The sequence below is a fragment of the Oryctolagus cuniculus genome, chromosome 4 (assembly GCF_964237555.1).
Source record: "Oryctolagus cuniculus chromosome 4, mOryCun1.1, whole genome shotgun sequence".
Classification (NCBI taxonomy): domain Eukaryota; kingdom Metazoa; phylum Chordata; class Mammalia; order Lagomorpha; family Leporidae; genus Oryctolagus; species Oryctolagus cuniculus.
The window spans coordinates 77,633,434-77,657,855 of NC_091435.1; the positions used below are offsets into that span (position 1 = coordinate 77,633,434).

The 24,422-nt window shown below is 34.7% G+C and overlaps 1 protein-coding gene across 14 annotated transcripts in view; it reads left to right on the forward strand.

The window, feature by feature from the left end:
* Positions 1-24,422, forward strand: part of STXBP5L (syntaxin binding protein 5L) — a 426,109-nt gene that overhangs the window by 306,014 nt on the left and 95,673 nt on the right. For 9 of the 14 annotated variants that reach the window (XM_051859274.2, XM_051859272.2, XM_051859275.2 and 6 more), the window contains 2 exons: positions 6,190-6,341; positions 8,430-8,501. In XM_051859274.2, coding sequence (XP_051715234.1) covers positions 6,190-6,341; positions 8,430-8,501 — 224 coding nt within the window. The remainder of the gene's footprint in view (positions 1-6,189; positions 6,342-8,429; positions 8,502-24,422) is intronic. The other 5 variants (XM_051859276.2, XM_070072194.1, XM_070072195.1 and 2 more) reach the window with 1 other exon arrangement.

Sequence of the window (24,422 nt, forward strand, 5' to 3'; positions counted from 1 at the left end):
GGTGCAGGTACATTTGATGTGGCAGTGGCACCAATGTCTAAGGCATGGGTGTATGTAGCTTATGACTCAGCCTTGTGGAAGATGAGCAGCAGCAACTGGTATTGATGGGATGCAACAGAGACTTGAGTCCTGGGGACAGGGCACAGGGTAGCAGTGTGCTGCTATAGTGAAGGAAAGTAAAAATTCTGATTCAGGGTTCAGGGGCAGGACACAGTCAATTTTTAATCAATTTTTAAAGATTTATTTATTTTATTAGACAGGCATAGAGATAGAGTGAGAGGGAGAAACATTTCTTCCATCTGTTGGTTAACTCCCTAAATGGCTGCAATGGCTGGGGCTAGGCCAAGCTGAAGCCAGGAGTCAGAAACTCCATCTGGGTCTCCCATGTGGGTGCAGGTGCCCAAATACTGGGCCATCTTCCACTGTCTTCCCAAGTGCATTAGTAGGGAGCTGAATTGGAAAACAGAGCACTTGAATTGGCACTCTAATATGAGATGCCTGTGTCACAGGCAGCCGCTTACCTTGCTGTGCCATGACACTGGACCCCTCAATTGTTTACTAGTGGATGTCCAATTTTTAATCATCTTTTGTTGAAATACTGTATTCTCCTTGGAATTAGCACACCATCGAATATTAATTAACAATGTATGTATGAGTTTGTTTTTGGGCATTCTTCCATGCCATTTAATATCTATATCTGTCTTTTTGCCAGTACCATTCTGTCTTGATTCCTGTAACTTCCTTGAAATACAAGTCCTTAAACCTTCTTATTTTTCAAAACTATTTGGATTATTTTAGATCCATTATATTTCCAAATATACTTTACAGTCATGTTTTCAACTTCTTAAACAAGAAATGTGCTGGAATTGCTGTGAATTTACATATCACTTTAGAGAGCATGCATGATTAATTTTAGGTCTTTAAGCAAGTTATAACTCCCTTTATTAAGGTCTTCTTAAATTTTTCTCATGAATTATAATTTTCAGTGTACAGATTTTCCACATATGTGACTACATTTATTACTTAGTATTTTGCAGATTTGATGTTATTATAATGTTGATTGTTCCATACATTTTGGTTCAGTCAGTTTTTTTATCTAATTTGTTTTGTCTAATACATTATCAATTATTGAAAAAAGAATGTGTCCTCAACTTTAGTTGTGGATTTGTCTATTTTCCCTTCCAGTTTTACCATGTATTTTGAAGGTCTATCACTAGATGAATCCACACTTAATGTTACTATATCTTCTGTATGAGTTACCCTTTAATCATTCTTCCTATTTGTTCCTCAAAATTTTCCTTGTTCTGAAATATACTTTGTTTATATTAATGTAACTTCAGCTTTATTTAAATTATTGTTTTCGTTGAATGAGAACATGTGAAGGTCAGTGTTGTGGTGCAGAGGGATAAGAAAACTGCCTGCAGTGTTGACATCCCATATGAGCACCAGTTTGAGTCTCCACTGCTCTACTTCCAATCCAGCTCCCAGCTAATGTGCCTGGGAAAGCAGCTGAGGATTGGGCCCTGCATCCACATGGGAGGCCCTGATGAAGCTCATGGTTCCTAGCTATGCCCTGCTCCTGCCCTGGCTGTCGCAGGCCATTTGAAAAGTGAACTAGCAAATGGAAGATTCATTCTTTCATATTCTCTCTCTCTCTTTTCTCTTTTCTCTTTCTTCCTCCTCCAACCCTCTGTCTCTCGTCTGTGTATGTGTTCCTCCCTCTGTTTAACTCCGTCTTTCAAATAAATAAATCTCTCTTTTTAATGTGATATTTTTCTCTGCCTTGCTTGTTAAATGATTTCATCCACTTGGATACAGATGGCAGAATTTCTTTCTTATGGCTAAATGTTATTGTGTGCATGATTGTGTGTGTGTGTGTGCGTGCATGTGTATCCACTCACTCACTGCTAAGACATTTTGGTTGATTCCATATCTTGGCTATTCTAAATAGTGCTGCAAAAAAAAATGGTAGTGCAAGATATCCAAAAATCTACTTTGTGTCCTTTTTTATACCTATGGTTTCTTGCTTTATCACATTCATGTTTTTCCTCAACCTTCTTGACTATCTGAAATATTTTAGAAGCACTTTAATATCTATGCTAATTTTATCATACTTCATTTCTGGACATACTTCTATTGAGGTATTTTCTCCTCTGATTATTGATTATCAATTATGTTCCCAATCCTTTATGTACCTGCTGCTTTTTATGACTAGACATTATGAATTTTATATTTTTGATAGTATTTGATTATTTTCAACAGTGTTGGATATTTTTCTGAAAGGCAGTTAAGTAACTTGCAATCATTGGTTTAAAGCCTTTTTAGTGTGAGTGCCAAAAAATATTTAATCTCTCAATTTCTCCTGATGCTGTGGCAAATTTCTCCTGCTACAGGGGTGGCAACAGCCTATCTGCTGTTCTGTGTATTAGGAGATCTCTGCAGATCATTGATAGTAACATGAAATATTCTCAACTTGTGTCAGTTTTGCAACTTGGTTTGCTTTATATTTTGGGTGGTTCTTTTCCAGTTCTTAGACAGTTTTTTCACATGGATGTTCTAGTTGCTTTTACAGGCTAAATCTGTGATCTGTCCCCTCAGTTGTGAGATCACTGATCTCTCTTTGAGTTTCATTTTCTAGTGCTGTAGCCTGCAAAATCTCTCCAGGCATTAAGCCAGAACATTTGTGAAGTTTACCTTTATTGTTATCTTTCTGTCTTCCTATCCTATGTCATCTGTGATCAATATGTGAAAACTGTTACTTACTATGTTATGTCTATATTCCTACTAGTTTAGTATAAGAGATTAAATCCAGTCCTTTACTGACTTCATAATAACCACTGAGTACCCTAATTCTGCATTGTGACTTTCCAATCTTATTTTTAATTCCAACAAAAGAATAATGATTTATGGTTGTTGTCATATAGTCTAGTTGCATTTTCCATAAATATTGCATTTAGGAAACTCTATTATAACTGTAAGAAGAATTAATTAGCTATATTTTAATGTAAAAATTTAAATTTATTACATAGTATAATTTTAGTATTTGCAATATTAAATTTATTTACAATGTTTAAATAAATGTCTCCTTTATGTGGAGAATTTTTAAGCATAACTTAAAAATAATGTCCTGACTTAATGGTCATAAAAGCTCAGTGAACTAGGTAAAATAACAGTGTTTTCTTGTAATTCTCATTATAAAGAAACTGAGACCCAGCAAAATTCATTAATTTTTCTCAACATTATATAACCTATAAATGATGAAAATGAGAATCAACACAGTCTTCTGATTTATGTAACAATACTCTTTTTTCGCCATTCCAGGTCTCTTTTACTAGACGATACAGAACTCTATGTGAACTGTAAAACATTTAGTAAGGATAGATATTTTTTTTAACTTGTGACAATGGCAGTGTGATAGAGTAGAAATAACTGGTAAAGCCACTATGGAAGTCTGTCTGGAGATTCCTCAGAAACCTGAATATAACCCTACCATTCAACCCAGCCATCCCACTCCTTGGAAGGTAAAACCCAAAGGAAATTAAATTGGGAAACAAAAAAATGGGCTGCACCTTAATGTTTATTGCAGCTCAATTCACATTAGCTAAGACCTGGAATCAACCTGAATGCCCATCAACAGTAGACTGGATAAAGAAATTATGGGATACGTACTCTTTAGAATACTATACAGCAGTAAAAAACAATGAAATCCAGTCATTTGCAACAAAATGGAGGAATCTGGAAAACATTATGCTAAGTGAAATAAGCCAGTCCCAAAAGGACACACATCATATGTTCTCCCTGATCGGTGACAACTAACCGAGCACCAAAAAGGAAACCTGTTAAAGTGAAATGAACACTATGAGAAATGGTGACTTGATCAGCCCTTGCCCTGACTGTTGATGAACAACTTAATACGTTATCCCTCTTAGTATTTTTTTGTTTGTTCTACTTAATACTATTGGTTACAATCTGTAATTAATACACAGTTATTCTTAAGTGTTGAAACTTAACTGAAAAGTGATCCCTGTTAAATATAAGAGTGGGAATAAGAGAGGGAAGAGATGTACAATTTGGGACATGCTCAAGCTGACTTTCTCCAAATGGTAGAGTTAGAAATATACCAGGGGATTCCAATTCAATCCCATCGAGGTGGCATGTACCAATGCCATCTCACTAGTCCAAGTGATAAATTTCTGTTCACAATTGATCATAATGATAGGACCAAGAGCCAAAGGGAGCACATAAACAAGACTAGTGTCTGCAAATACTAGCTGATAGAATAAAAAAGGGAGAGAACGATCCAACATGGGAAGCAAAATACACAGCAGACTCATAGAATGGCAGATGTCCTAAACAGCACTCTGGCCTCAGAATCAGCCCTTAAGGCATGCGGATCCGGCTGAAAAGCCCATGAGAGTATTTCAGGCATGGAAAGCCAAGACACTCTGTCAAAAAAAAAAAAATGACCTAAATGAAAGATCTCCGTGAGTGAGATCCCAGTGGAAAGAACAGGTCATCAAAGAAGGAGGTACCTTTCTCTGAAGGGAGGAAACTTCCACTCTGACTACGACCTTGTCTAAATATGATCAGAGTTGGTGAACTCACAAGGCTTCCATAGCCTTGGCTACTTATGACAAGAGCCTAGGGTGATTACTGATGCCATAAACAAGAGTGTCAAATTGTTGCGTCAACAGCAGGAGTCACTGTGCACTTACTCCTCATGTAGGATCTCTGTCCTTAATGTTCTGTACATTGTGATTTAATGCTATAACTAGTACTCAAACAGTATTTTTCACTTTGTGTTTCTATGTGGGTGCAAACTGTTGAAATCTTTACTTAATATATGCTAAACTGATCTTCTGTATATAAAGAGAATTGAAAATGAGTCTTGATGTGAATGGAAGGGGAGAGGGAGCGGGAAAGGGGAGGGTTGCAGGTGGGAGGGAAGTTATGGGGGGGGCATTGTAATCCATAAGCTGTACTTTGGAAATTTATATTCATTAAATAAAAGTTAAAAAAAACTATATTTGACTATGCAGATGGTTTGTAAACAAGATTCAATTTAAGAAATGAAACAACACGGATATACATGAAGCAAGTGAAAAACATTCATACAACTAGCCTGTGTTTAAAACAGTTTAGGGAGCAAAAAAGTTCAGAGATGATCAGCTAGAGAACATATTGTAAATGGAGGAAAAAGAGTTAATTTATGCCTGCTGATTAAGTTGACCAAAATGCTTGCTTAAGAATGGTCTCTGTTTTAATTTCTCCAGAGACTTAGAAAAGAAATAAGCAAATGTTTTTGGCTTTCAATAAGTGGTACAAAGTAAACAGCAAAAAGATCTGAATTTGTTAAAGTTTTTGTGAATAAAAGCTATATCTCCTGATATTTACTGTAATGTGAAAATCTTATATGGGGTTAATTTTTATTTTTCTTTTTTTAAGAAGAGAACTTGGGGGCCGGCGCCATGGCTCATTTGGCTAATCCTCTGCCTGTGGCGCCGGCATCCCATGTGGGTGCCAGGTTCTAGTCCTGGTTGCTCCTCTTCCAGTCCAACTCTCTGCTGGGGCCCAGGAGGGCAGTGGAGGATGGCCCAAGTGCTTGGTCCCCTGCACTCACATGGGAGACCAGGAGGAAGCACCTGGGTCCTGGCTTCGGATCGGCACAGTGGCCATTTTGGGGAGTGAACCATTGAAGGAAGACCTTTCTCTCTGTCTCTCTCTCTCTCACTGTCTAACTCTGTCAAATAAAAAAATTAAAAATAAAAAAGAACTTGGAGTCTAATAATTATGATAATATTTAGAAAATATAATTATGCTAATTTTTCCTAAGAATTTGTAGCTATTAAAGTATAATATTTCTTGGCCTATCTGCTCCTTACATAGAGAAAAATTGTGCTATTCTTTGACAAAAATATAATATTGAGTTAACTAGCAGATTGACTAATCACTACTTACATGATAAAATTGATAAAATGTAATTGCAGGTCATCCTGTTGCTTTAGTACATGGTCATGGCTGTTAGTCAGTATATACCATGTAAAGGCAAGTCATCTTGACTTTACACTAATCACTACCCAACCTCCCCAACTCTGGCCATTACTTTCCAATAATCTTATTTTAAACTTAAAGATAAAAAAAATTGTGTTTGTTATGATACATTCTAGCTACACATTTTTTCTCTCTCAGAGTTGCATTTGGGAACTGCAATGGATTGGCTGTGGTGGATTTTATACAGAAGACAGTACTGCTAAGCATGGGAACCTTTGATCTGTATAGGTCAAGTGACTTATACCAGCGACAACCACGGTCCCCTCGTAAGAACAAGCAGTTCATCGCAGGTAGGAAATAAAACATGATGGGTTATAAACTTGATTTGTGTATCTGTTTTCTTACTTTTAAATTTCCTTTCATCTGTGATGTTATTCAAATGTATGCTGCTATAATTAACAATACAAGTAAAGTGAATTGGGAAGAAATATAATGAGACTCTGAAAGGACAGGGGGATGTTTAAACTATTTGCTGTTGAAGATAGGGAGCATCTCAAGTTTGTTAGGTTGAATTGCTAAGAAATAATAGAAAATAAGAAGCTATTATAAGAATACTATGAAAATCAAACATCTGGAAGTAAAAAGCCCTTGCAATGGTTGTGTTAACCAGGTTAACTTTCTTCCAATATGTCTGACCATGTTAAAAAGATCATCTTAGATCACTGACTACTTTTAAGTCTTCAGTTAACTCCCTTATTTGATGAATAATGACTTTATTGGAAGCATTTTCATAGCTATAGTAAACATTCATACACAATGAAATATGGCATTTTTGGTGGGACCAATAAATTATTGAATTAGCTATAAAATAAATAAGGTCAATTGGGAAATAAGGTTTAATGTTAACATGACAAATTATCCAAAGTTTTACTGAAATTCCAGTCTATAACCAGAGTTGGTGTTGTAAACAGTAGCAAAACTTTGTGTCTCCTGCCCACTGATCTAATCTAGTTGATAAAAATATTGAGCCAAATGTCTACAAATAGAATTTTCCAATAGCACATTGTATGTTATTTTAAGCAAGTCTTTTTAATTTTCTGCTTTGTTTTACTTAAAATAATTAACTGAATATTGAAGACTCTACTAAGTATGCCCATGAGAAGAATATTTTGTAATAACGATTAAAAGATGATGATAGGTGTTACCAAATGACAAATGTGTCAAATTTAAAATCTGACTGATAATAAATGAATTTCCCTTTTGGACTAATAAAATTTAATATACTGAAATTCTGCTCCTTTGATAACGTCTTTTGTAAGTCTGAGCCCTTTTCCAGTTGCTGATTTAGACCCTTTCAAGGACACACACTTAGTCCTTCAGGAAATGAGAGGGGTTTTTTGTTGTTGTTAGAGATACTGATTTTTAGCAATACTTTAGAAGTGCTGGAAAATTCAAATTCTACATGCTCTGCTTAGCTACTAATGGTTTTCTTAAGAGAGACATAAACGTATCAGAAGATTCCCTCAAAATTGAGAAATGAAAAGCTGATTTTTGAAAGTTCACATACTACAGGACAGGGAAATGTTTGGGGATAGTGGGTAATGCTAAAAGCACCAATTCAGTAAGACAAGCTCTGGGTCCTATGAAAGTGTCTAAGTTTCTTTCTGTATCTACAAAGTGAAGTGAAAAATATGTATTTTGATAAAAGTAATGTTATTCAATTTTATTTAAACTTGTGCCTCAACATTTATAATCAGAGCTTAGAATTTAATGATTATTATAAAATTTACGATATATGAGTGAAATGAACATCTTTTCTTTTGATTATTGTTTATAGTCCTTGCCTATATTCCTGCTGAATTTAGGGTCATCTTACTTTAAAACTCTTAATTTAGTGGAGCACTAAGCCTTTAACTATAATGTAAATTAAAAATATGTTATCTCAAAAATATTTTAAAAAATCAGGAAGAACTGTGATGATGTCATAAACTTGGTTTGTATTTAGTGTCCATGACTGCAATTAGTGCTCATTTTATATTATATACATAACATATTAAAGACTAAAATCCCTAAGCTTGCTTTCTAATTTCTGAATAATTAAAGATGACCATTTTGACATTGAGGTAATGCATGTATATTATTTATAAGCCAAATAAGTATACTGTATAAAAACATGTAGAAAAGTATGCCATCTCTTTTTATAAGATATTTCATCAAATAAAATTGCTAAAGCATTCTCATCTCTCATCTGTCATCTCTTAATTTCTAATTGATTTATTTTTAATATCTCCTTTCTAATTCAACTACTTAATCTTGCTGCAATTTCTTCATCTTGGCTGTTCTAGATTATGGTATGATATCACTTCCTTTCACTTTAGACTATTTTTCTCTCTTTTCTCTGCCTGCTGCTGATGCTGATGTTCTGGCATGTTCCAAAGACAACTTTTGCATGCGTGGCCTATCTAACTTTTATCCTGATTTAACGAAACGGATCCGTACTTCCTATCAGAGTAAGTTCTATAAAGGTTAGGCAAAAGCTTTTTCAGTTTCATAATGCTTGGGTTAATCCATTTGTCAAAGCTCAGTAATGTGTTTTTTAAAACACATTCTGCATGCATGCAAATTTTTGTTTTGTTATGAAAGTGCAACCTGTTAATTTACTAGAGTTTGTTATATATGTGTTTCAAATCATTATTGTCATGAAGCCACTCACTCATATTATTTCAGTGTTTATTTCAAATCATTCAGAACATGTCCTGTTAGTCTAAGAGTCAGTGTCTTGTGAGGAAGAAGAGTCATGATGTCTTTGTAAATAATAAACCCGGTATACTAGTATCAACCATAATTTGAGGATTTCTTATTTTGGAAACCTTGTGCTTTTTCCAGTTTTATAACATTATTCTAAACAGAGCCACATTATTTGCTGCTTTTATGTGATTATTTCTCTTATAGATAAGTAAGTATGCCTAATTTCTGATGCTTTTTACTAAAGTTGGATACACAAACATGCATTTCTATAGTGATTTTAGATATCAAACACTGAAGTAGAGGAATTAAGTCCATAAACGAAAAGGCAAATAGTATCAACATTTACTATGAAAGTCAATGCAGATCTGAAGATGGCTAGAGTAAGCAATTCTAAAACTGGTGCAGAAAGGATGGAGAGTCAGTGTGTGTTTGACAAAAGGGGCAGATGATACTTTGACAAATGTTTATTACATGAAAAATGTTTATAATATGTTAATGTTATATAATGGATAGCTTATTAATACATACAAGAGGGCCTGATATTTGTCTAAAATACACTTATATACACGTATATCCTCAAATCTATTCACATTCACATTGGTATTTTTTTGTAACCTGAATTTCTTCAGTCCTCACTAGCTTATAGTTTCTAATGGCATCATATCAGTTATAGAAATTAAAACTTTAAATGGTTTTTACCCTCTCACGTACAGAAGTCAATCCCTTAAAATTTTTTCTGGGACTTCTCAGAAGGCAACTTATTTTTGCTCAAAAGTATTATCTAGTTTTCTGTTCTATCAGTTCATCCACTTTTGGGGTGTTTCTCTTTGTTTCAACTCTCTGTGCTTTGTATATGGACATTGATATCTATGTTGGCTTCTGCTGGTCCTAAACCCTATAATTACTACGTACTATGATAACAGTGCCTCAGTAACCCCAAACATTTTCTTATCCCAGGGTACTCTTAGGAGACATTATGATATTTTTTGAAATCTGAAAACTATTTGAAATTTCAGTTTCCATAATAAAGTTTTATTGATACTGAACCACACTCATTCATTTTTCATGGTATCTGTGGCTGCTTTTATGCTGCAATGGCAGAGTTAAGTAGTTTCACCAGAAACCATATGGCCCACAGCCCTAAAATATTTGCCACCTTACTCTTTACATAAAAGTTTCCTGACGTTTGATCGATACCATCCTTTTCATACCCATCCCCTAGACAACATAAAGGGTTGAAGCAAAAACCTTTCATATAAATCATCTCCAGGTGGTTTATCACACATATTCAGACTTCTGAATCTCAGCCTTTCAAAGGAGGAATTTTCTCTACATTGTAGAGTGGGGTAGGGGACAAAAGTTTCTAGGATATGAGGTTGTAGAATTCACAAACTTACCCTTCATGCTTTACTGTATTTTCTGTTTGTCCTATAATAAATGTTATGCTTTTATGGAAAAACAGAAATTGGAAATTGAGGATAGGGACAGGAGTAGGTTCTTGGTTCATCACAAATCTACAGTACCAATCATGATTTAAAGGACACAGAAGTTCTAAGGAATGCTCAATAATCTTAAGAAAACCTTAAAAAAAAAGTCAAATCTTTCAACCTTTCATTCAGGGTCCTCAAAGATCCATGTTTTTCATTTACATCTTAAAATGATTTTTCTACTACTCTCATAAAAAAAATTCCCCTTAAGCCAGGTGTGTGTGTGTGCTACTACCCTTTTGATTTACACTTACCATTGCTTCTCAGGAGATGGCCTGTTCAAATTTCACTTCATAGTGCTGCCAAGAGCCCTGTTGTGTCAACTTCTTTGTTTAAATGCCTACAGTGTATAAGTTTGTACACAGTGGGGGCCTGCATTGTTTAGTTGGCACTGCTCTATTTATTTGGAGGGATACATATTTTTATGCATATGCTCTACCTTTCCAAATGCATGACAAGAAACTGAAATTCATATCTAAATTTTTGTATGTCTTTTATGCCAGCACAAGTCATGAGCTCAGTAAATATATTATGATGGTAGTAGGTTAGAGCATGGCACCTGGCTCCTTTCTTTCACCTAGACAACTAGGAGAATTTTCAGATCTGACAGATGGCAGAAGAACTAGGTTTTGTACTTAGAATTAACTGGAATTTTGCAAAACTGGTCATAATTTCTTTTAACTAAAAGAAACCTAAAATGTCAAGATAGAAGTAAAATCAAGTCAATAGGGATCAACCTTTAGCTTAGCAGTTAAGAGTCTGGTTAAGACTCCTGTGTCCTACATCAGGTTTGATTCTTGCCTCCAGTTCCCAATTACAGTTTCCTGCTAATACTGGGAAGCAGCAGTGATGACTCAAGTAGTTGAATTACTTCCACCCATGTGGGAGACCCAGATTGAGTTCCCAGCTACCAGCTGTAGCTGATCTTGGTCCAGGTTGTTATAGGCACTTGGGAAGTAAACCAGAAGCTGGGAAGTTTTTACTCTCTGTTTCTCTCCCTCACCCTCACCCTCTTCCTCTTTCCCTCTCTCTACCTCTTGAATAAAAAAAAAAAAGATAAAGTTCTTAGAAGGACTTAAAGAGACGTTTTTACCAGTGAGTTCCATGGAGACTCAGACAATCCCTGGGGTTTTAAATCATATTTTCTAAAGCCCTTCCCCCTTTGATAATTAATAGTATATTTCATGAAAAAATACTCATTATTTAATGATACAAATGTATATTCTGGAATTTTCTTTTAAAAATTAATTTTATGGAACTAGGCATCTAGCCTAACAGTGAAGATGTCCATGTCCTACATTGTAGTGCCTGGGATGATTTCTAGCTCTTGCTCTTTATGCCTTGGGAGAAAGTGATGAAGGCTCAAATAGTTGGGTTCCTGCCACCTACATGAGAAACCTAGGTTGCACTCCTAGTTCCTGACTCCAGCCCCAGACCTGGCTCAGTCCTGGCTATTGTAGCTTTAGGGGAGTGAACCAATGGGTTGCAGTTCCCTCTGTCAGTCTTTCTACCTGTCTCTTTATCTCTGTCTCTGTCTATATATCTGTTTCTCTGTCTCCCTGCATCTCAAATAAAATAAAAACATAAGTAAATTTTATGGAAATTAGGTTTGAAGTTGAACTATTGCTTAAAATAAAATTAGTCATATTTGTATCACCTCAGTTTACTATATAGAAACTGTACAGCAATTTCATGAGTTGTTCCCCAACTTTCAGTAAATTATATCTGCATTTTCCCTATATGAGAAGACAGAACATGCTTCCACTGAGTGTCCATTCTATTCTGGAGTTGTTTGAGGCAATCCAGCAGGGTCATACTGTTTAATGGTCATTACAACCTGTTGAGGCAGATTGATATGTATTAATAGATTCCTCCAAAGATAAGAGAACTGAAGCTAAAAGACATTAAATTAGTCTCTTAAAACCACACAGAGTAAGAGGGAACCAACCTTACACATACTTGATGCTAAAGTCACTACATATGCTTTGTACTATATGATACTGTATCTCTTAATGTTTTGGGTACATTAGAAACCAAACTCATTATTCTGTAATCAGAAACCACCTTTTTCCTAGTTTTTACCCACTATCAATGAAATAATATATTCAAAAACAAAACTAAAAGCTTTCATATATTTAAATTGAAGAGATAATGACAAATGTCTCATGAAAGGTCCCTTCTATCTCTAAAAATTTTTAATTTATTATATCAGTTTTTCTCCTGAAGTGACATTACATTCTGTTGAACCTTATGCCTTTTCATTACTGGATAAACATTTTTTTTAGATTTTATTTATTTGTTTGAGAGGTAGTGTTACAGAGAAAGAAAGGTCTTCCATGTGCTGATTCATTCTCCAAATAGTCTCAATAACCGGAGCTGGGCTGATCCGAAGCCAGGAGCTTCTGTGTCTCCCATGCACAAGCAGTTGGGCCGTCTTCTACTGCTTTCTCAGGCCATAGCAGAGAGGTGGATCAGAAGAGGAGCAGCCAGGACACGACTGGCATCCATATGGGGTTCTGGTGCCACACGTGGAGCCTAGCCTACTACACCACAGTGCAGGCCTAGAGAAACATTTTAATTCCAATCTTTTCCTGGGCTCATTCACTGGTCACCATATAGCCTAGATTAGACTCCAAAGAGTCTCATTCCCTAAAACTTTGAATTATCATCTTGAAATCTTTTATATAATAAAATAATAAAATTTTATACCTAAAAGGATAATTCATATATTCTAGGTCGTGATTTGTGGAAGCAGTTAAATTCTTTGGAAAGGGCAGCACATGTATGATCAGAAAATTTAGATCAAGTACTACCTTTTATTTAACTTATTAACTACTGCCTTCAATTGTAATCTTAAGCAAGATATTCAATTACTCTGTGATTATTTCTTATATATAAACTAAGTAGTAATCCCTACCTACATTTTCTGGGTTAATGTTTTTAAAAGCATATCTGTAAATACTAGATAGTACTCTCTTAATAAAAGATGAAACCAAGCCACAGAGAGACATTAAACAACTTTCTTGGAATCATAACCAATCTATAAAAGACTTAAGGCTAAAATTCAGGGTGCTACGTCATTACCTAACTCTTTCTACTAGTTATAATAAAATAAATTTTTCTACTTAAAAACTTAATTTTCCATTTGAAAAAAAGAAGGCTTCAGGTAGACTATAATCAAAAAATTGTGCATCAGTTTCTAATTTTGGAGCCAGGAGATCCTTTGGAGAGTTTTAGTCGTGCCTATGGATGCTTTCCATCTTTGTCTGATTGAGTATTTTCATAGTGTGGGGAATGATAGCAGAATACTAAAACACAAATCATAAAAATAAATAAGAAAATAAAGAAAAGTGGAAGAATAAGATAATAAGCAAAGACAGGAAATAAATATTAAAATGAATGGAGAGTCAAGAATGGAGGAGAAGTAAAGAATAATAAAAGAAGGAATACTTCAAGGGACAAAAATCAACATAAATTATGATAAATAATAAATGAGGGGCAATCCATTCAATAAAATACCTATTGAGGGGGCCAGTGCCATGGCTCCCTTGGCTAATCCTCCACCTACGGCACCAGCATCCCATATGGGCACTGGGTTCTAGTCCCAGCTGTTCCTCTTCCAGTCCAGCTCTCTGCTGTGGCCCAGGAAGGCAGTGGAGGATGGCCCAAGTCCTTGGGGCCCTGCACCTGCATGGGAGACCAGGAGAAGCACCTGGCTCCTGGCTTCGGATTGGCACAGCGCCAGCCATGATGGCCATTTGGGGGGTGAACCAACAGAAGGAAGACCTTTCTCTTTCTCTCTCTTCTCTCACTGTCTAACTATCAAATAAAAAATAAAATACCTGTTGAGAAATCCTTATATCAAACAGGTTTCTAGACTTAAGTGTCCAACTATCAGTGAAGAATGGTCTTTTCCTTCCAATTATAACAGACAATATACAGATAAAATAAATCTATATGTATACTATTATAAATGAAAAAAGGTAGCAACCTATGATAGAAAAAAATTATATATAATAGGATAAATATGTACCTGTTTTTTAGAGTCTAGTCAGGAAAGAGCCTGTCCAAGGAGGACACATTTAAGTGAAGCTTGAAAAGATAAGGAATCAATCAAGCTTTGAATTTCCACTTTCAACCAAGATAGACCAACAGACATCAGATTTAATTTCCTGCCTAAAGCAACCAAAAATAAATAAATAACCCTGACAAAATGAATGAAACTATCAATGGTTTTAACATATAGGACACCGACCAATAAAAAAAGTGATCACTTGAGAGATGGGAAACAAAAGAAGTGAACCCCTACAATCATACTCATGTACTGCCCTGAGGGAACATGTAGACTGTAGCAAAGAGAGGGGAAACCCTAAATTCTGTAAGTTCTCTAAGTGGAGGAGATTGAGAAGAAAAACCAGGAAAACTAAGATAGCTACACCTGACAAAGAAAGAATTCTAGAAATCCATAGATTTCACCTGGAATAGAGTACTGGTCAACACATGTATATGATGAAACTCCCCAGGCACAGGTAAAGAACTCTCTGAAAGGATTAAAGGAAATAGGTGAGAAATCAAAAACATGCTCCATAAAAGTACATAAAGATAAATCAAACTTATTGAAAATTAAAAATTTCTGCTCTTCAGAAGACGTGGATAGAATTGAAGTTAATCCAAACACTAGGAGAAAATATATGCAAAGTATTTATCTAATGAAAGTCTTGTATCTAGAATATATTTTAAAAATGCTCACAAACCTAATCAATTTTAACCTGTATGCCTGTCTACTTCATATATACAGAATAATCCAAAGAAAAGACATTAATAATGAGGCACGAGGAAATTGCTAAAGGAGTACCTTAAGAAGATGAGGAGGAATAGGAATCAGCATGTGTACAGGATTGGCATTTAATGGGAAGCTTTCTAATTAAAATAGATAAATAAAAGGAAAGTACAGAATGACTGGATAAAGAAATATGTATGATTTGATTAAGAAATGAAATGTGATCATTAGATCAATGATTTTCAGTTCTACATTTTAGTATTTCTCTGTGAAATCAGTTTGAAAGTAAATTTTCTTGTTCTAAACCTTTGTGATGACAAGCAGCTATATTGGACTCTAACTAGTAGGGGAATTATAAGCATCAATTTTTGAACTTATAAAAATGAACAAAGAAATGCAAAATGAGAAAGATACCAGGTAGCAAAATTTGTGGGTCTTCTAGAATAAGATAATAGTAATCTTATCATGAGTTAAAAATAACAGGCTAATTCTCATATAAGCTAGGGCAGCAGTTCTCCCCAGGAGACATTTAGCAATGTCCAGGGATACTTTTGGTTATCATAACTAAGGACAAAGAATGTTCTACTGACATCAACATGTACTGAAATAAGTGATTTTACTATATACTGTATCTCCATAACAAAATATTATATAGCAAATAACAGTTGAGTAAGAAAATTCTTTAAAGTGTAAACTAATTATGTGGGTGGAAATACCTGTGTATTGGTTATAAATCTCCTAGAAAATACCAATTATTTTATTTAACATTCAAAAGTTTCCACTTGAAATATTACCTTAATTATGTTTTCAAGTAAGATAACTTACAGGTGTATATTCCTAAAACTTTGTTTATAAAATTTGTCACAATTTACTGTAGCCAATGGAGTTATATCTTCTGTTACTCTATTGTTTATTTACTATAAAATATCTACCACGTCAATAATGGATTAATCAACTGGTATCCATTCCTCATGTCTTCAATCCAGCTTTCAAAGTATTTCCAAAATACTAAATTAAGTGACAGAGGGGTTTTCCATTCCAGACAGAATGTTGGAAGACCTTATCCCTGTGATACCAACACTGGTGACAACAACAATTAAAAAAAAAAAAACAATGGTAATGACATTTGTAAAAATAAAAGCATCCCTTTTGGGGAGTTTATTGAAGAGTGATGGATTCAAAGAAGTCTTAACTGAATGCTAAACAAGGAAGAGCCATTCATAGAAGAAAACTGCAGCAGCTTCCATAATGGGGGCAAGTTTCTGAATTGGGCCTACCAGAGGAAAGGAATGGGTCTTCCAGAGATAGATGTAAAGAATAGAAAAAGACAGTGAGATGTAAGCACTGTGTGATCTGGCCTGTAGATTGAAATGTAGAAGAGTCCCATATACAAAATAAATCATTCAACTTGACAACTGTCACAAACCCTTAGCATTCCAAGAATTTTCCTGAAAAAGTAGAAATGCAGAAGGGACTGGAAAGCAGGGAAATGCAGATGGTCTCGAAGTGCTTACATTCCAGGGTAATTACACAATTTAACCAAAAGATTAATTAAAACTCTCTGAAGCTGCATTCTAACCCTGGCCTTGCACAAAGACTGAAATCAAGGGTCAGCCCTTTGGCAAAAGGAGTATGGGACTTTGAGTTTCCAACTAGAAGGCAAGGAGAATTTCTTGATCCAGTTTGAAACAATAGATCTAATTAAAGCTGCAACCCAACCCTAGCCTAGTTCAGTAGTTTGTGGAATCTGAATGATCATCACATTTGAGCTGCCAACAAAAAATATGAAAAAGAAAATATATCATATACTTTATACATATGTGTACTATATACAATATTTCAGCTTCACTATTTTTTTTTATTTTTTGACAGGCAGAGTGGACAGTGAGAGAGAGAGACAGAGAGAAAGGTCTTCCTTTTGCCGTTGGTTCACCCTCCAATGGCCACCGCGGCCAGCGCGCTGTGACCGGCGCACCGCGCTGATCCGATGCCAGGAGCCAGGTACTTATCCTGGTCTCCCATGGGGCGCAGGGCCCAAGTATTTGGGCCATCCTCCACTGCACTCCCAGGCCACAGCAGAGAGCTGGCCTGGAAGAGGGGCAACCGGGACAGAATCTGGCGCCCCGACCGGGACTAGAACCCGGTGTGCCGGCGCCACAAGGCGGAGAATTAGCCTAGTGAGCCGCGGCACCAGCCTCAGCTTCACTGTTCTTATATATTTCACATACCATCAAAAATTAGAAAACAGGAAAAAGCAGAAAATCATGATTCATATTTAGATGAGGAAAAAATCAATCTCAGCAAATCTGTAGATTAATTTAATTGAAATTAGCAGGCAACTTTTAAACAACTACTGTAAGAATTTATTTAAAAGATGAATTAGAATGGAAGAGAAAATAAAACTCTGAAAAGGAAACAAATAAGAAATTAAATGAAAAATAAAGTGTGTGACGTCAAAAGCTCATGGAATTGTTTTCACAGTATATTGGGACAACAGTAGAAACCATCAGAGATCTTGGAAATATATGTCAGTAGAAATAATTCAAATAGAAGCATAGCATTTTCTAAGTGTGGCTGGAAGTTTTTCTAAATTTGAAAAGAAACATCAAAAAAAAAAAAAAAAACCTAAACCAGAAAAATACAAATAAAGTTGCAATTAAGACTTGATTATATAAAGCCACTGCTTCAGATGTCTGCATCCCACATCAGAGTGTCTGGGTTCAAATCTCCTGATCCAACTTCCTACTAATGCACACCCTGGGAGTTAGTAGATGAGAGGTCAAGTACTAAGGTTCCTGCCTCCCAGCTTGGGACTTGGCTGGAGTTCCAGGCACCTTGCTTTTTAGACTGGCCCAGCCATAGCTTTTGAAAGTATTTTGGACTAGACCAGCAGATGGAAGATCTCTCCCTGTCCTTTTGTCTGTCTGTCACTCTGCCTTTTAAATAAATAAACTTGAATAAAAGGCTTGATAGTCAAACAACTCAAACCAACATTAAAGAAAAAAATCAAAATTGCATTGTAAAAATATACAGTGGAACAATTATATAAATGAGTGATTTCCCGTTAGAATTAATTGATGCCAGAGACAAAAAAATATCTTTTAAGTGCTAGAGAAAAATAATTGTCAATCCAGAATTCTGTATCTAGCAAAAATATCATTCAAAAATGAAGTAAATGAACTTGTCATTAATATACCTGAACTATAAGAAACAGTGAAGAAATATTTAAAGCTGAAGGAAAATAATTCCAAGATTAGACAATTAGATATACAGTAAAAACAAAGAAAAAATGAAGCACACTTAAAATAATAGATGGCTGAATGTAAAAGATTATTATATCTTAAATTCTTTAAAAATTAATTTACTCTAAAAATGTGTTATGGGGTTTATAACTTGGTAAAATGAATAACATTAAAGTATATAACAACATAAGCACAAAGAGGGCTGTAAACAGAGCTACACTGTAGTAAGTTTCTCCATCATAAGAAAAGTTATGTAAGAGTAATTGTAGACTATGATGAATTAGAAATGCATATTATCCTTAACAACCACTAAAAAAAAATTAAGCAAAGAGCTGTCGCTTAGAAGCCAGAAATGATAAAATGAGATACTAAGCATATTTGATTTTCTCAAAAGACAGAAGAGAGCAACAGTATAAAAAGTGAACAGGATATAAATTGAAAAGAAATAGGGAGTTGATACACATACCTAATGACATCAAAAAGTATATTAAATTTAGATAGCACAAACATTCAAGAAAAGTAAAAGGCAGAGATTGTGAGAAAAGATTTTAAAATAAAAGGCCCAATTATATGATGTTTAAAACAGATGGACCTTATTTGTAAGAACACAAATGGGTTAAAGTAAAAGAAGAGCAAAAGAATTCCATGAAAGCACTAACTCCAGAAAGCTGATGTTGCTATATTGATATTTGGTGAACGGGGCATCCAGTCAAGCAGATGGAAAGGAAGTTCAAATATATTAAAGATTTGATCTGTGTCATGGAGATATAAAAATTATATACTTATATATCCCTAAAAAGAAATATTCAAAATATAAAAAGCAAAAGTATAATCCTCCCATTAATAACTGATAGATGGACAAAAATTGGTAAGTCTAAGGTTATAAAAATCTATGTATCTGTCTTTACCAAGTGGACCTGACATAGATACGTACATCATACAATTAAAAATAGATTCTTTTCTTTTTTTCTTTTTCTTTCTTTCTTTCTTTCTTTTTTTTTTTTTTTTTTTTTTTTTTGACAGGCAGTGTTAGACAGTGAGAGACAGAGAGAAAGGTCTTCCTTCCATTGGTTCACCCCCAAAACGGCCGCTACGGCCGGCACGTTGTGCTGATCCGAAGCCAGGAGCCAGGTGCTTCCTCCTGGTCTCCCATGTGGGTGCAGGGCCCAAGAACTTGGGCCATCCTCCACTGTACTCCTGGGCCACAGCAGAGAGCTGGACTGGAAAAGGAGCAACTGGGACAGAATCCGGCGCCCCAACTGGGACTAGAACCTGGGGTGCTGGTGACACAGGAGCAGGATTAGCCTAGTGAACCTCGGCGCTGGCCCCAAAATAGATTCTTTTCAAGAATGGTTCTTTTAAAAATTCTTAGAAATTGGAACTAAAAGGTAAGTTTATTTTGGCACAAAAAATTTTGAAATCCATGCATAATTTTTTCATAATGTGCATTTTCGTGAACTTTTTGACAACCATATGATAGATTTCAAATTTTTTGTACTAAGATTAACTTATCTTTTAATTCCATTTCCTACAAACTGTTTAAAATACCCTTGTGAAAATGCAGAATTCACAAGGACAGGCTGGACCATAAAATAAGTTATAATGAATCACAAATGATTGAAGTCAAGCAGACTATCTTCTCTTACTATAAAAGAAATTAAATTAAAAAGTCATAAAAGAAATTATATTTGAAAGTCATAAAAGAGATGTGTCTGAAAATTGCCTGTTTGGAAATTAACACATTTCTAAATAGCTCATGGCTTAGAAACAAATTGTGAGATGCTGCTAAAACAGTGCTGCTTGGAGGAGAGTTTAGAATATTGTATATTTGTAAAAGAAAAAGATTGCAAACTCCTTATCTAGCTTCTTTTTTTAGATTAAAAATAGAAGAGCAATGAAACACAAAGGAAATAGTAAAGATCGGAAATCAGTGAGTTAGAAGGTAGAGTTGTTCAACAAAACTACAAGAAAATTCTGCCATAGGGTTAATGAAATCTATAAAGCCTTAAGAATTAACAAGAAAGACAACATGAATAATTAATACTAGAAATGTAAATGGAAACATGAATTCTATAAGAAATAAAAAATTAAGATTATGAACAAATATGTCTAGAAATTGACAAGTTATATGAAATTAAGAGATTTCATGAAAGGCAAAATCTAACAAAACTAATACCAAATATATTGGAGAATATGAATAACATATCTATTAAAACATTTTGAAATCAAAATTAAATATCCACAATCAAGAAAAATCTATAAGCTCAGAGGCTGCAATGATTAATTCAAGCATCTAAGGGAAGATTAACACCAATCCTACACAAAACACTTCCAGGGAATAGAAAAACAAGGAACTCTTTCCAACTGATTATCAGAGGCCAGCAAGTACAATGTAGATAACCAAAAGTTGACAAAGACTGCAATGAAGAAAAAATGGAGCCAAGTCTGATTCAAGAACATAGATGCAAAAAACATAGATTTAATATTAGCAAATGGAAGATAGATAAATATAAGAATTTACAAATAGGACACTTATTTTTGATAAAAATCCTTAGCAAACCAGCAAAAGAAGAAAATTTCCTCAATTGAATAAATTCCATCAATTGAAGATCTACAAGTAACATCATACTTTATTTTGAAATATTGAATGTTTTTTCCCTAAAATCAGTTAAAATAGTATTCATTGTCATCATTATTCAGCATTATAGTTGATGACCTTATAATGGCAAAAAACACATTTTACAATGTTCCTAAATATTGGAAATAAAATATTAAAACTCTGTTAGTGATTTAATGGCATATAAGGAAAACCCAGGGGGCTGGCTCTGTAAAGCCATGAATTGCAGTGCTGGCATCCCATATAGGTGGGTCCCAGCTGCCCCACTTCTGATCCAGCTCTTTGATATAGCCTGGGAAAGCAGTAGAAGTTGGCCCAAGTCCTTGAACCTGCATGGGAGACCTGGAAGAAGCTCCTAGCTCCTGGCTTTGGATCTTCCCAGCTCCAGCAGTGGAGAAGTAGGAAGTGAACCAGTGGATGGAAGACCTCTGTCTCTGCCTCTGCCTCTGCCTCTCTGTAACTCTGACTTTCAAACAAATAAATAAATCTGGAAGGAAGGAAGACAAACTCAGAGGAATCTACAAAAAAAGCTGCAAAACTGTTGAGTAAATTTAGCAAGTTTGAAGAATACATGTCAGTATACAGGAAATTTCATGTCAAAATTTAACTAATAATTTTACTGTGCAAAAAATTTTGAAATCCATGCATAGGGATTTTAAAATATTTATTTTCCTTAAACTTTTTGAGGACTCTTCATGTGCATTGATTTTAAACATTTTTGCACCAAGATAAGCTTATCTTAAAATTCCATTTTTCCTTGAACTTTTTCAAGTTCCCTTGCATTAAAACCAATTATTTCTATGTAATAGCTGCAAAAAATGGAAAATGAACTTTTAAAAAAATATCATGTATAGGATAGACTTTCAGATGGTAGCTTGAGGAACACCACAGAGCCATTCCCCAGCAAAAAAAAAAAAAAAAAAAAAACTGGTGGAAAATATTTAAAAAAATACATTTAACTCTCTAGAAATAGTCCCAAAGTCATATAGCAAATAAAGAAACATTTATTCTAAGAAATCTACAGAAACTTGGTAAAAAAAAACAGTGACAGTCTGTAGCACTTGAGCCACAACCCGTTCAATTCCTCTCCCCCCTCCAGGTTTGCCAGCATTTCTCATCCCCTCCAACACCAAGTTGAAGAGGCCTAATTCCTGGTAAGTGTGACCTAGAGGTCAGAGGCTCCTTTCACCTACCCACCCCCCCATTCATAAGACAGAGCCCTTTCTCAGATGTGGCAAGTCAAAAATACTAAGGCCTTGACTGCCTTCACTTCATCTTGTTCTAGCAAAGGTTTTAATTCAGAAAAGATAAGCTGAGAAAAACCAGAAGTCATCACCATTGCCAAGAACCCATAATGATGTCTCAGAGGTTTTGTCCAGTGGGAGAGGCACTCTAGAAGAATAAAGAGATCTAAAGATTTCCCAAAGTGAACCAGCTTGTTTTGAAAACAATGGATGAGGAGGTTTAAGACTAAGAGTGCCCTCAAGATCAATGGAGAATTCATTGGCAATTAATTTAGAAGAGGCTGATAGCTTCTCTTAATTTAGTGTTGTTTAATTAAACTAAACCATGGATGATAGTTTACCAGTGAGAAGCAAGGAAAGAAACAGCTAAGCCCTTTTAGGATTTAAACAAAACTCAAAGACTAGCATCAAGAATGACATCTCACCAAATGTAATCTGGTCAGGATGATCAATATGTTACAGGATGTTGTCAAAAACAATAGCACAAACACCTAACTATTATTGTGGGTCCTAATAGCGGTATGTGACCCTAAAAGAAGCAGACCCCTTTGTCAGAACAAGGAAAAAGATAGTTAAACACAACCCTGATAAAACCATTCCTATCCCAAAGTGCTGTGTGTAAACTGAGGGCTGTTGCTCTACAAAAGAAGCACCCAAATCTTCACAATGTAGTGAAGATGTTTTAAAATACTATAGCCAAGTCACTATATAAGTAAAACAATAAAAATAAGAACTGTACAAATGGGGGGATAAATTAACACTTACTACCCAGAAAGGCTACAATATATTACCTAAAATGTCCAGTTCTCAATAGATAATTATGAGACATGCAAAAAACAAACAAACAAAAAAACAGGAAATTGTTACTCATTCACAGGAAAAAAAAACATATCAACAAAAATTGCCTATGAGAAGCTCCAAATGTTGGTTTTAACAAATTAAGACTTCACAGCAACCATTATAAATATGTTTAAAGAAACTAAAAGCTACCATGCTTAACAAAGTGAGGGAAGCTGTGATGACAGTGTCTCCATAAAATACAGAATATTGATCTAGGGACAGAAATTATAAGAAGAACCAAATAGAAATTCTGGAATTAAAAAGTACAATAAAAGGGGTCTTGAAAGTCCATGGAAAATGCATATTATGAAAGTACTATACATGGATTTCAGATTTTTTTTGCACCAAAACTATCTTTTAATTCCATTTTCCCTTGAACTTTTTGAAGTACCTGCATATGTGAAAAGACAAATTCACTAGACTTAACAGATTTCAACTAACAGAAATAAGGAAGAGCAAGCTAAAATATAGATTTTTAGAGACTTTATTTCCTGGAGGACAGAGGAAAAAATGTATGAAGAAAAATAAAGCCTCAAAGAAATGTGGGATACTATTAAGTATACCTGCTTGAACCTATAAGTTTTATCAGAATCAAAGACTCAGAAAAAAGCAAAATAATATTTGGAAGAGATAATAACTGAAAACTTCCACAAATTGATGAAAGTCATTAATAGTCACTCCTGAGAAGTTTAATGAGCAACAACAGGGATCATTGTAAAACTGTCCACAATCAGACATCATCTTAAATATCCTGAAAGGCAAAGACAAAGAGAAAATCTTGAAACAAGTAAAAGAAAAATGACTTGTCACATACAAAAGAACTCCAGTAAGACAACAGCTAATCAGAAAGAGTAGAGCCCAGTCAGTGAGATAATATATTCAAAGTGAAAAAAAAAAAAAAAACAAACCCTGTCAACCATGAATCTTATATCCAGAAAAACTGTCTTTCAAAAATTCAGGTAAGATAGACATTCCCAGATAAACAAAAACAGACAATTTGTAGCTAGCAAAGCCACTTTCTAAAAAATACTACAGAACAATTTTCAGGCTGAAAGGATCCCAGAGGACAAAGAAACAAAGGACACTGTTAAGGTAATTATGTGATTTTGTAAGACGATAGAAGTGCAAAATGCTTCTTTTAAATATTTTTAAGGCTATTTATAAAACAGCATATGTCATTGTTACTTTGGGGTCAGTTACATAGAGAAATGATATAAATGTTTTAATAGAACAAAGGACATTGGGAGAACAAAATTGTATTTGCATAAACAGATGATACCAGTCAGTAACTTGGACTCCTTAGAACAAAGGGAACCAGAAATGATAAATTAGAAAGTTAATTTGCAAACATTTTAAATACATACTTATAAGTAATCTCCTTTTTCTCACTTTATTAGTTTATGTAATCATATCTTTTAATAATTAGAACAATGTTTTACTTTGTCTATAGCATATATTTATAGTACATATATT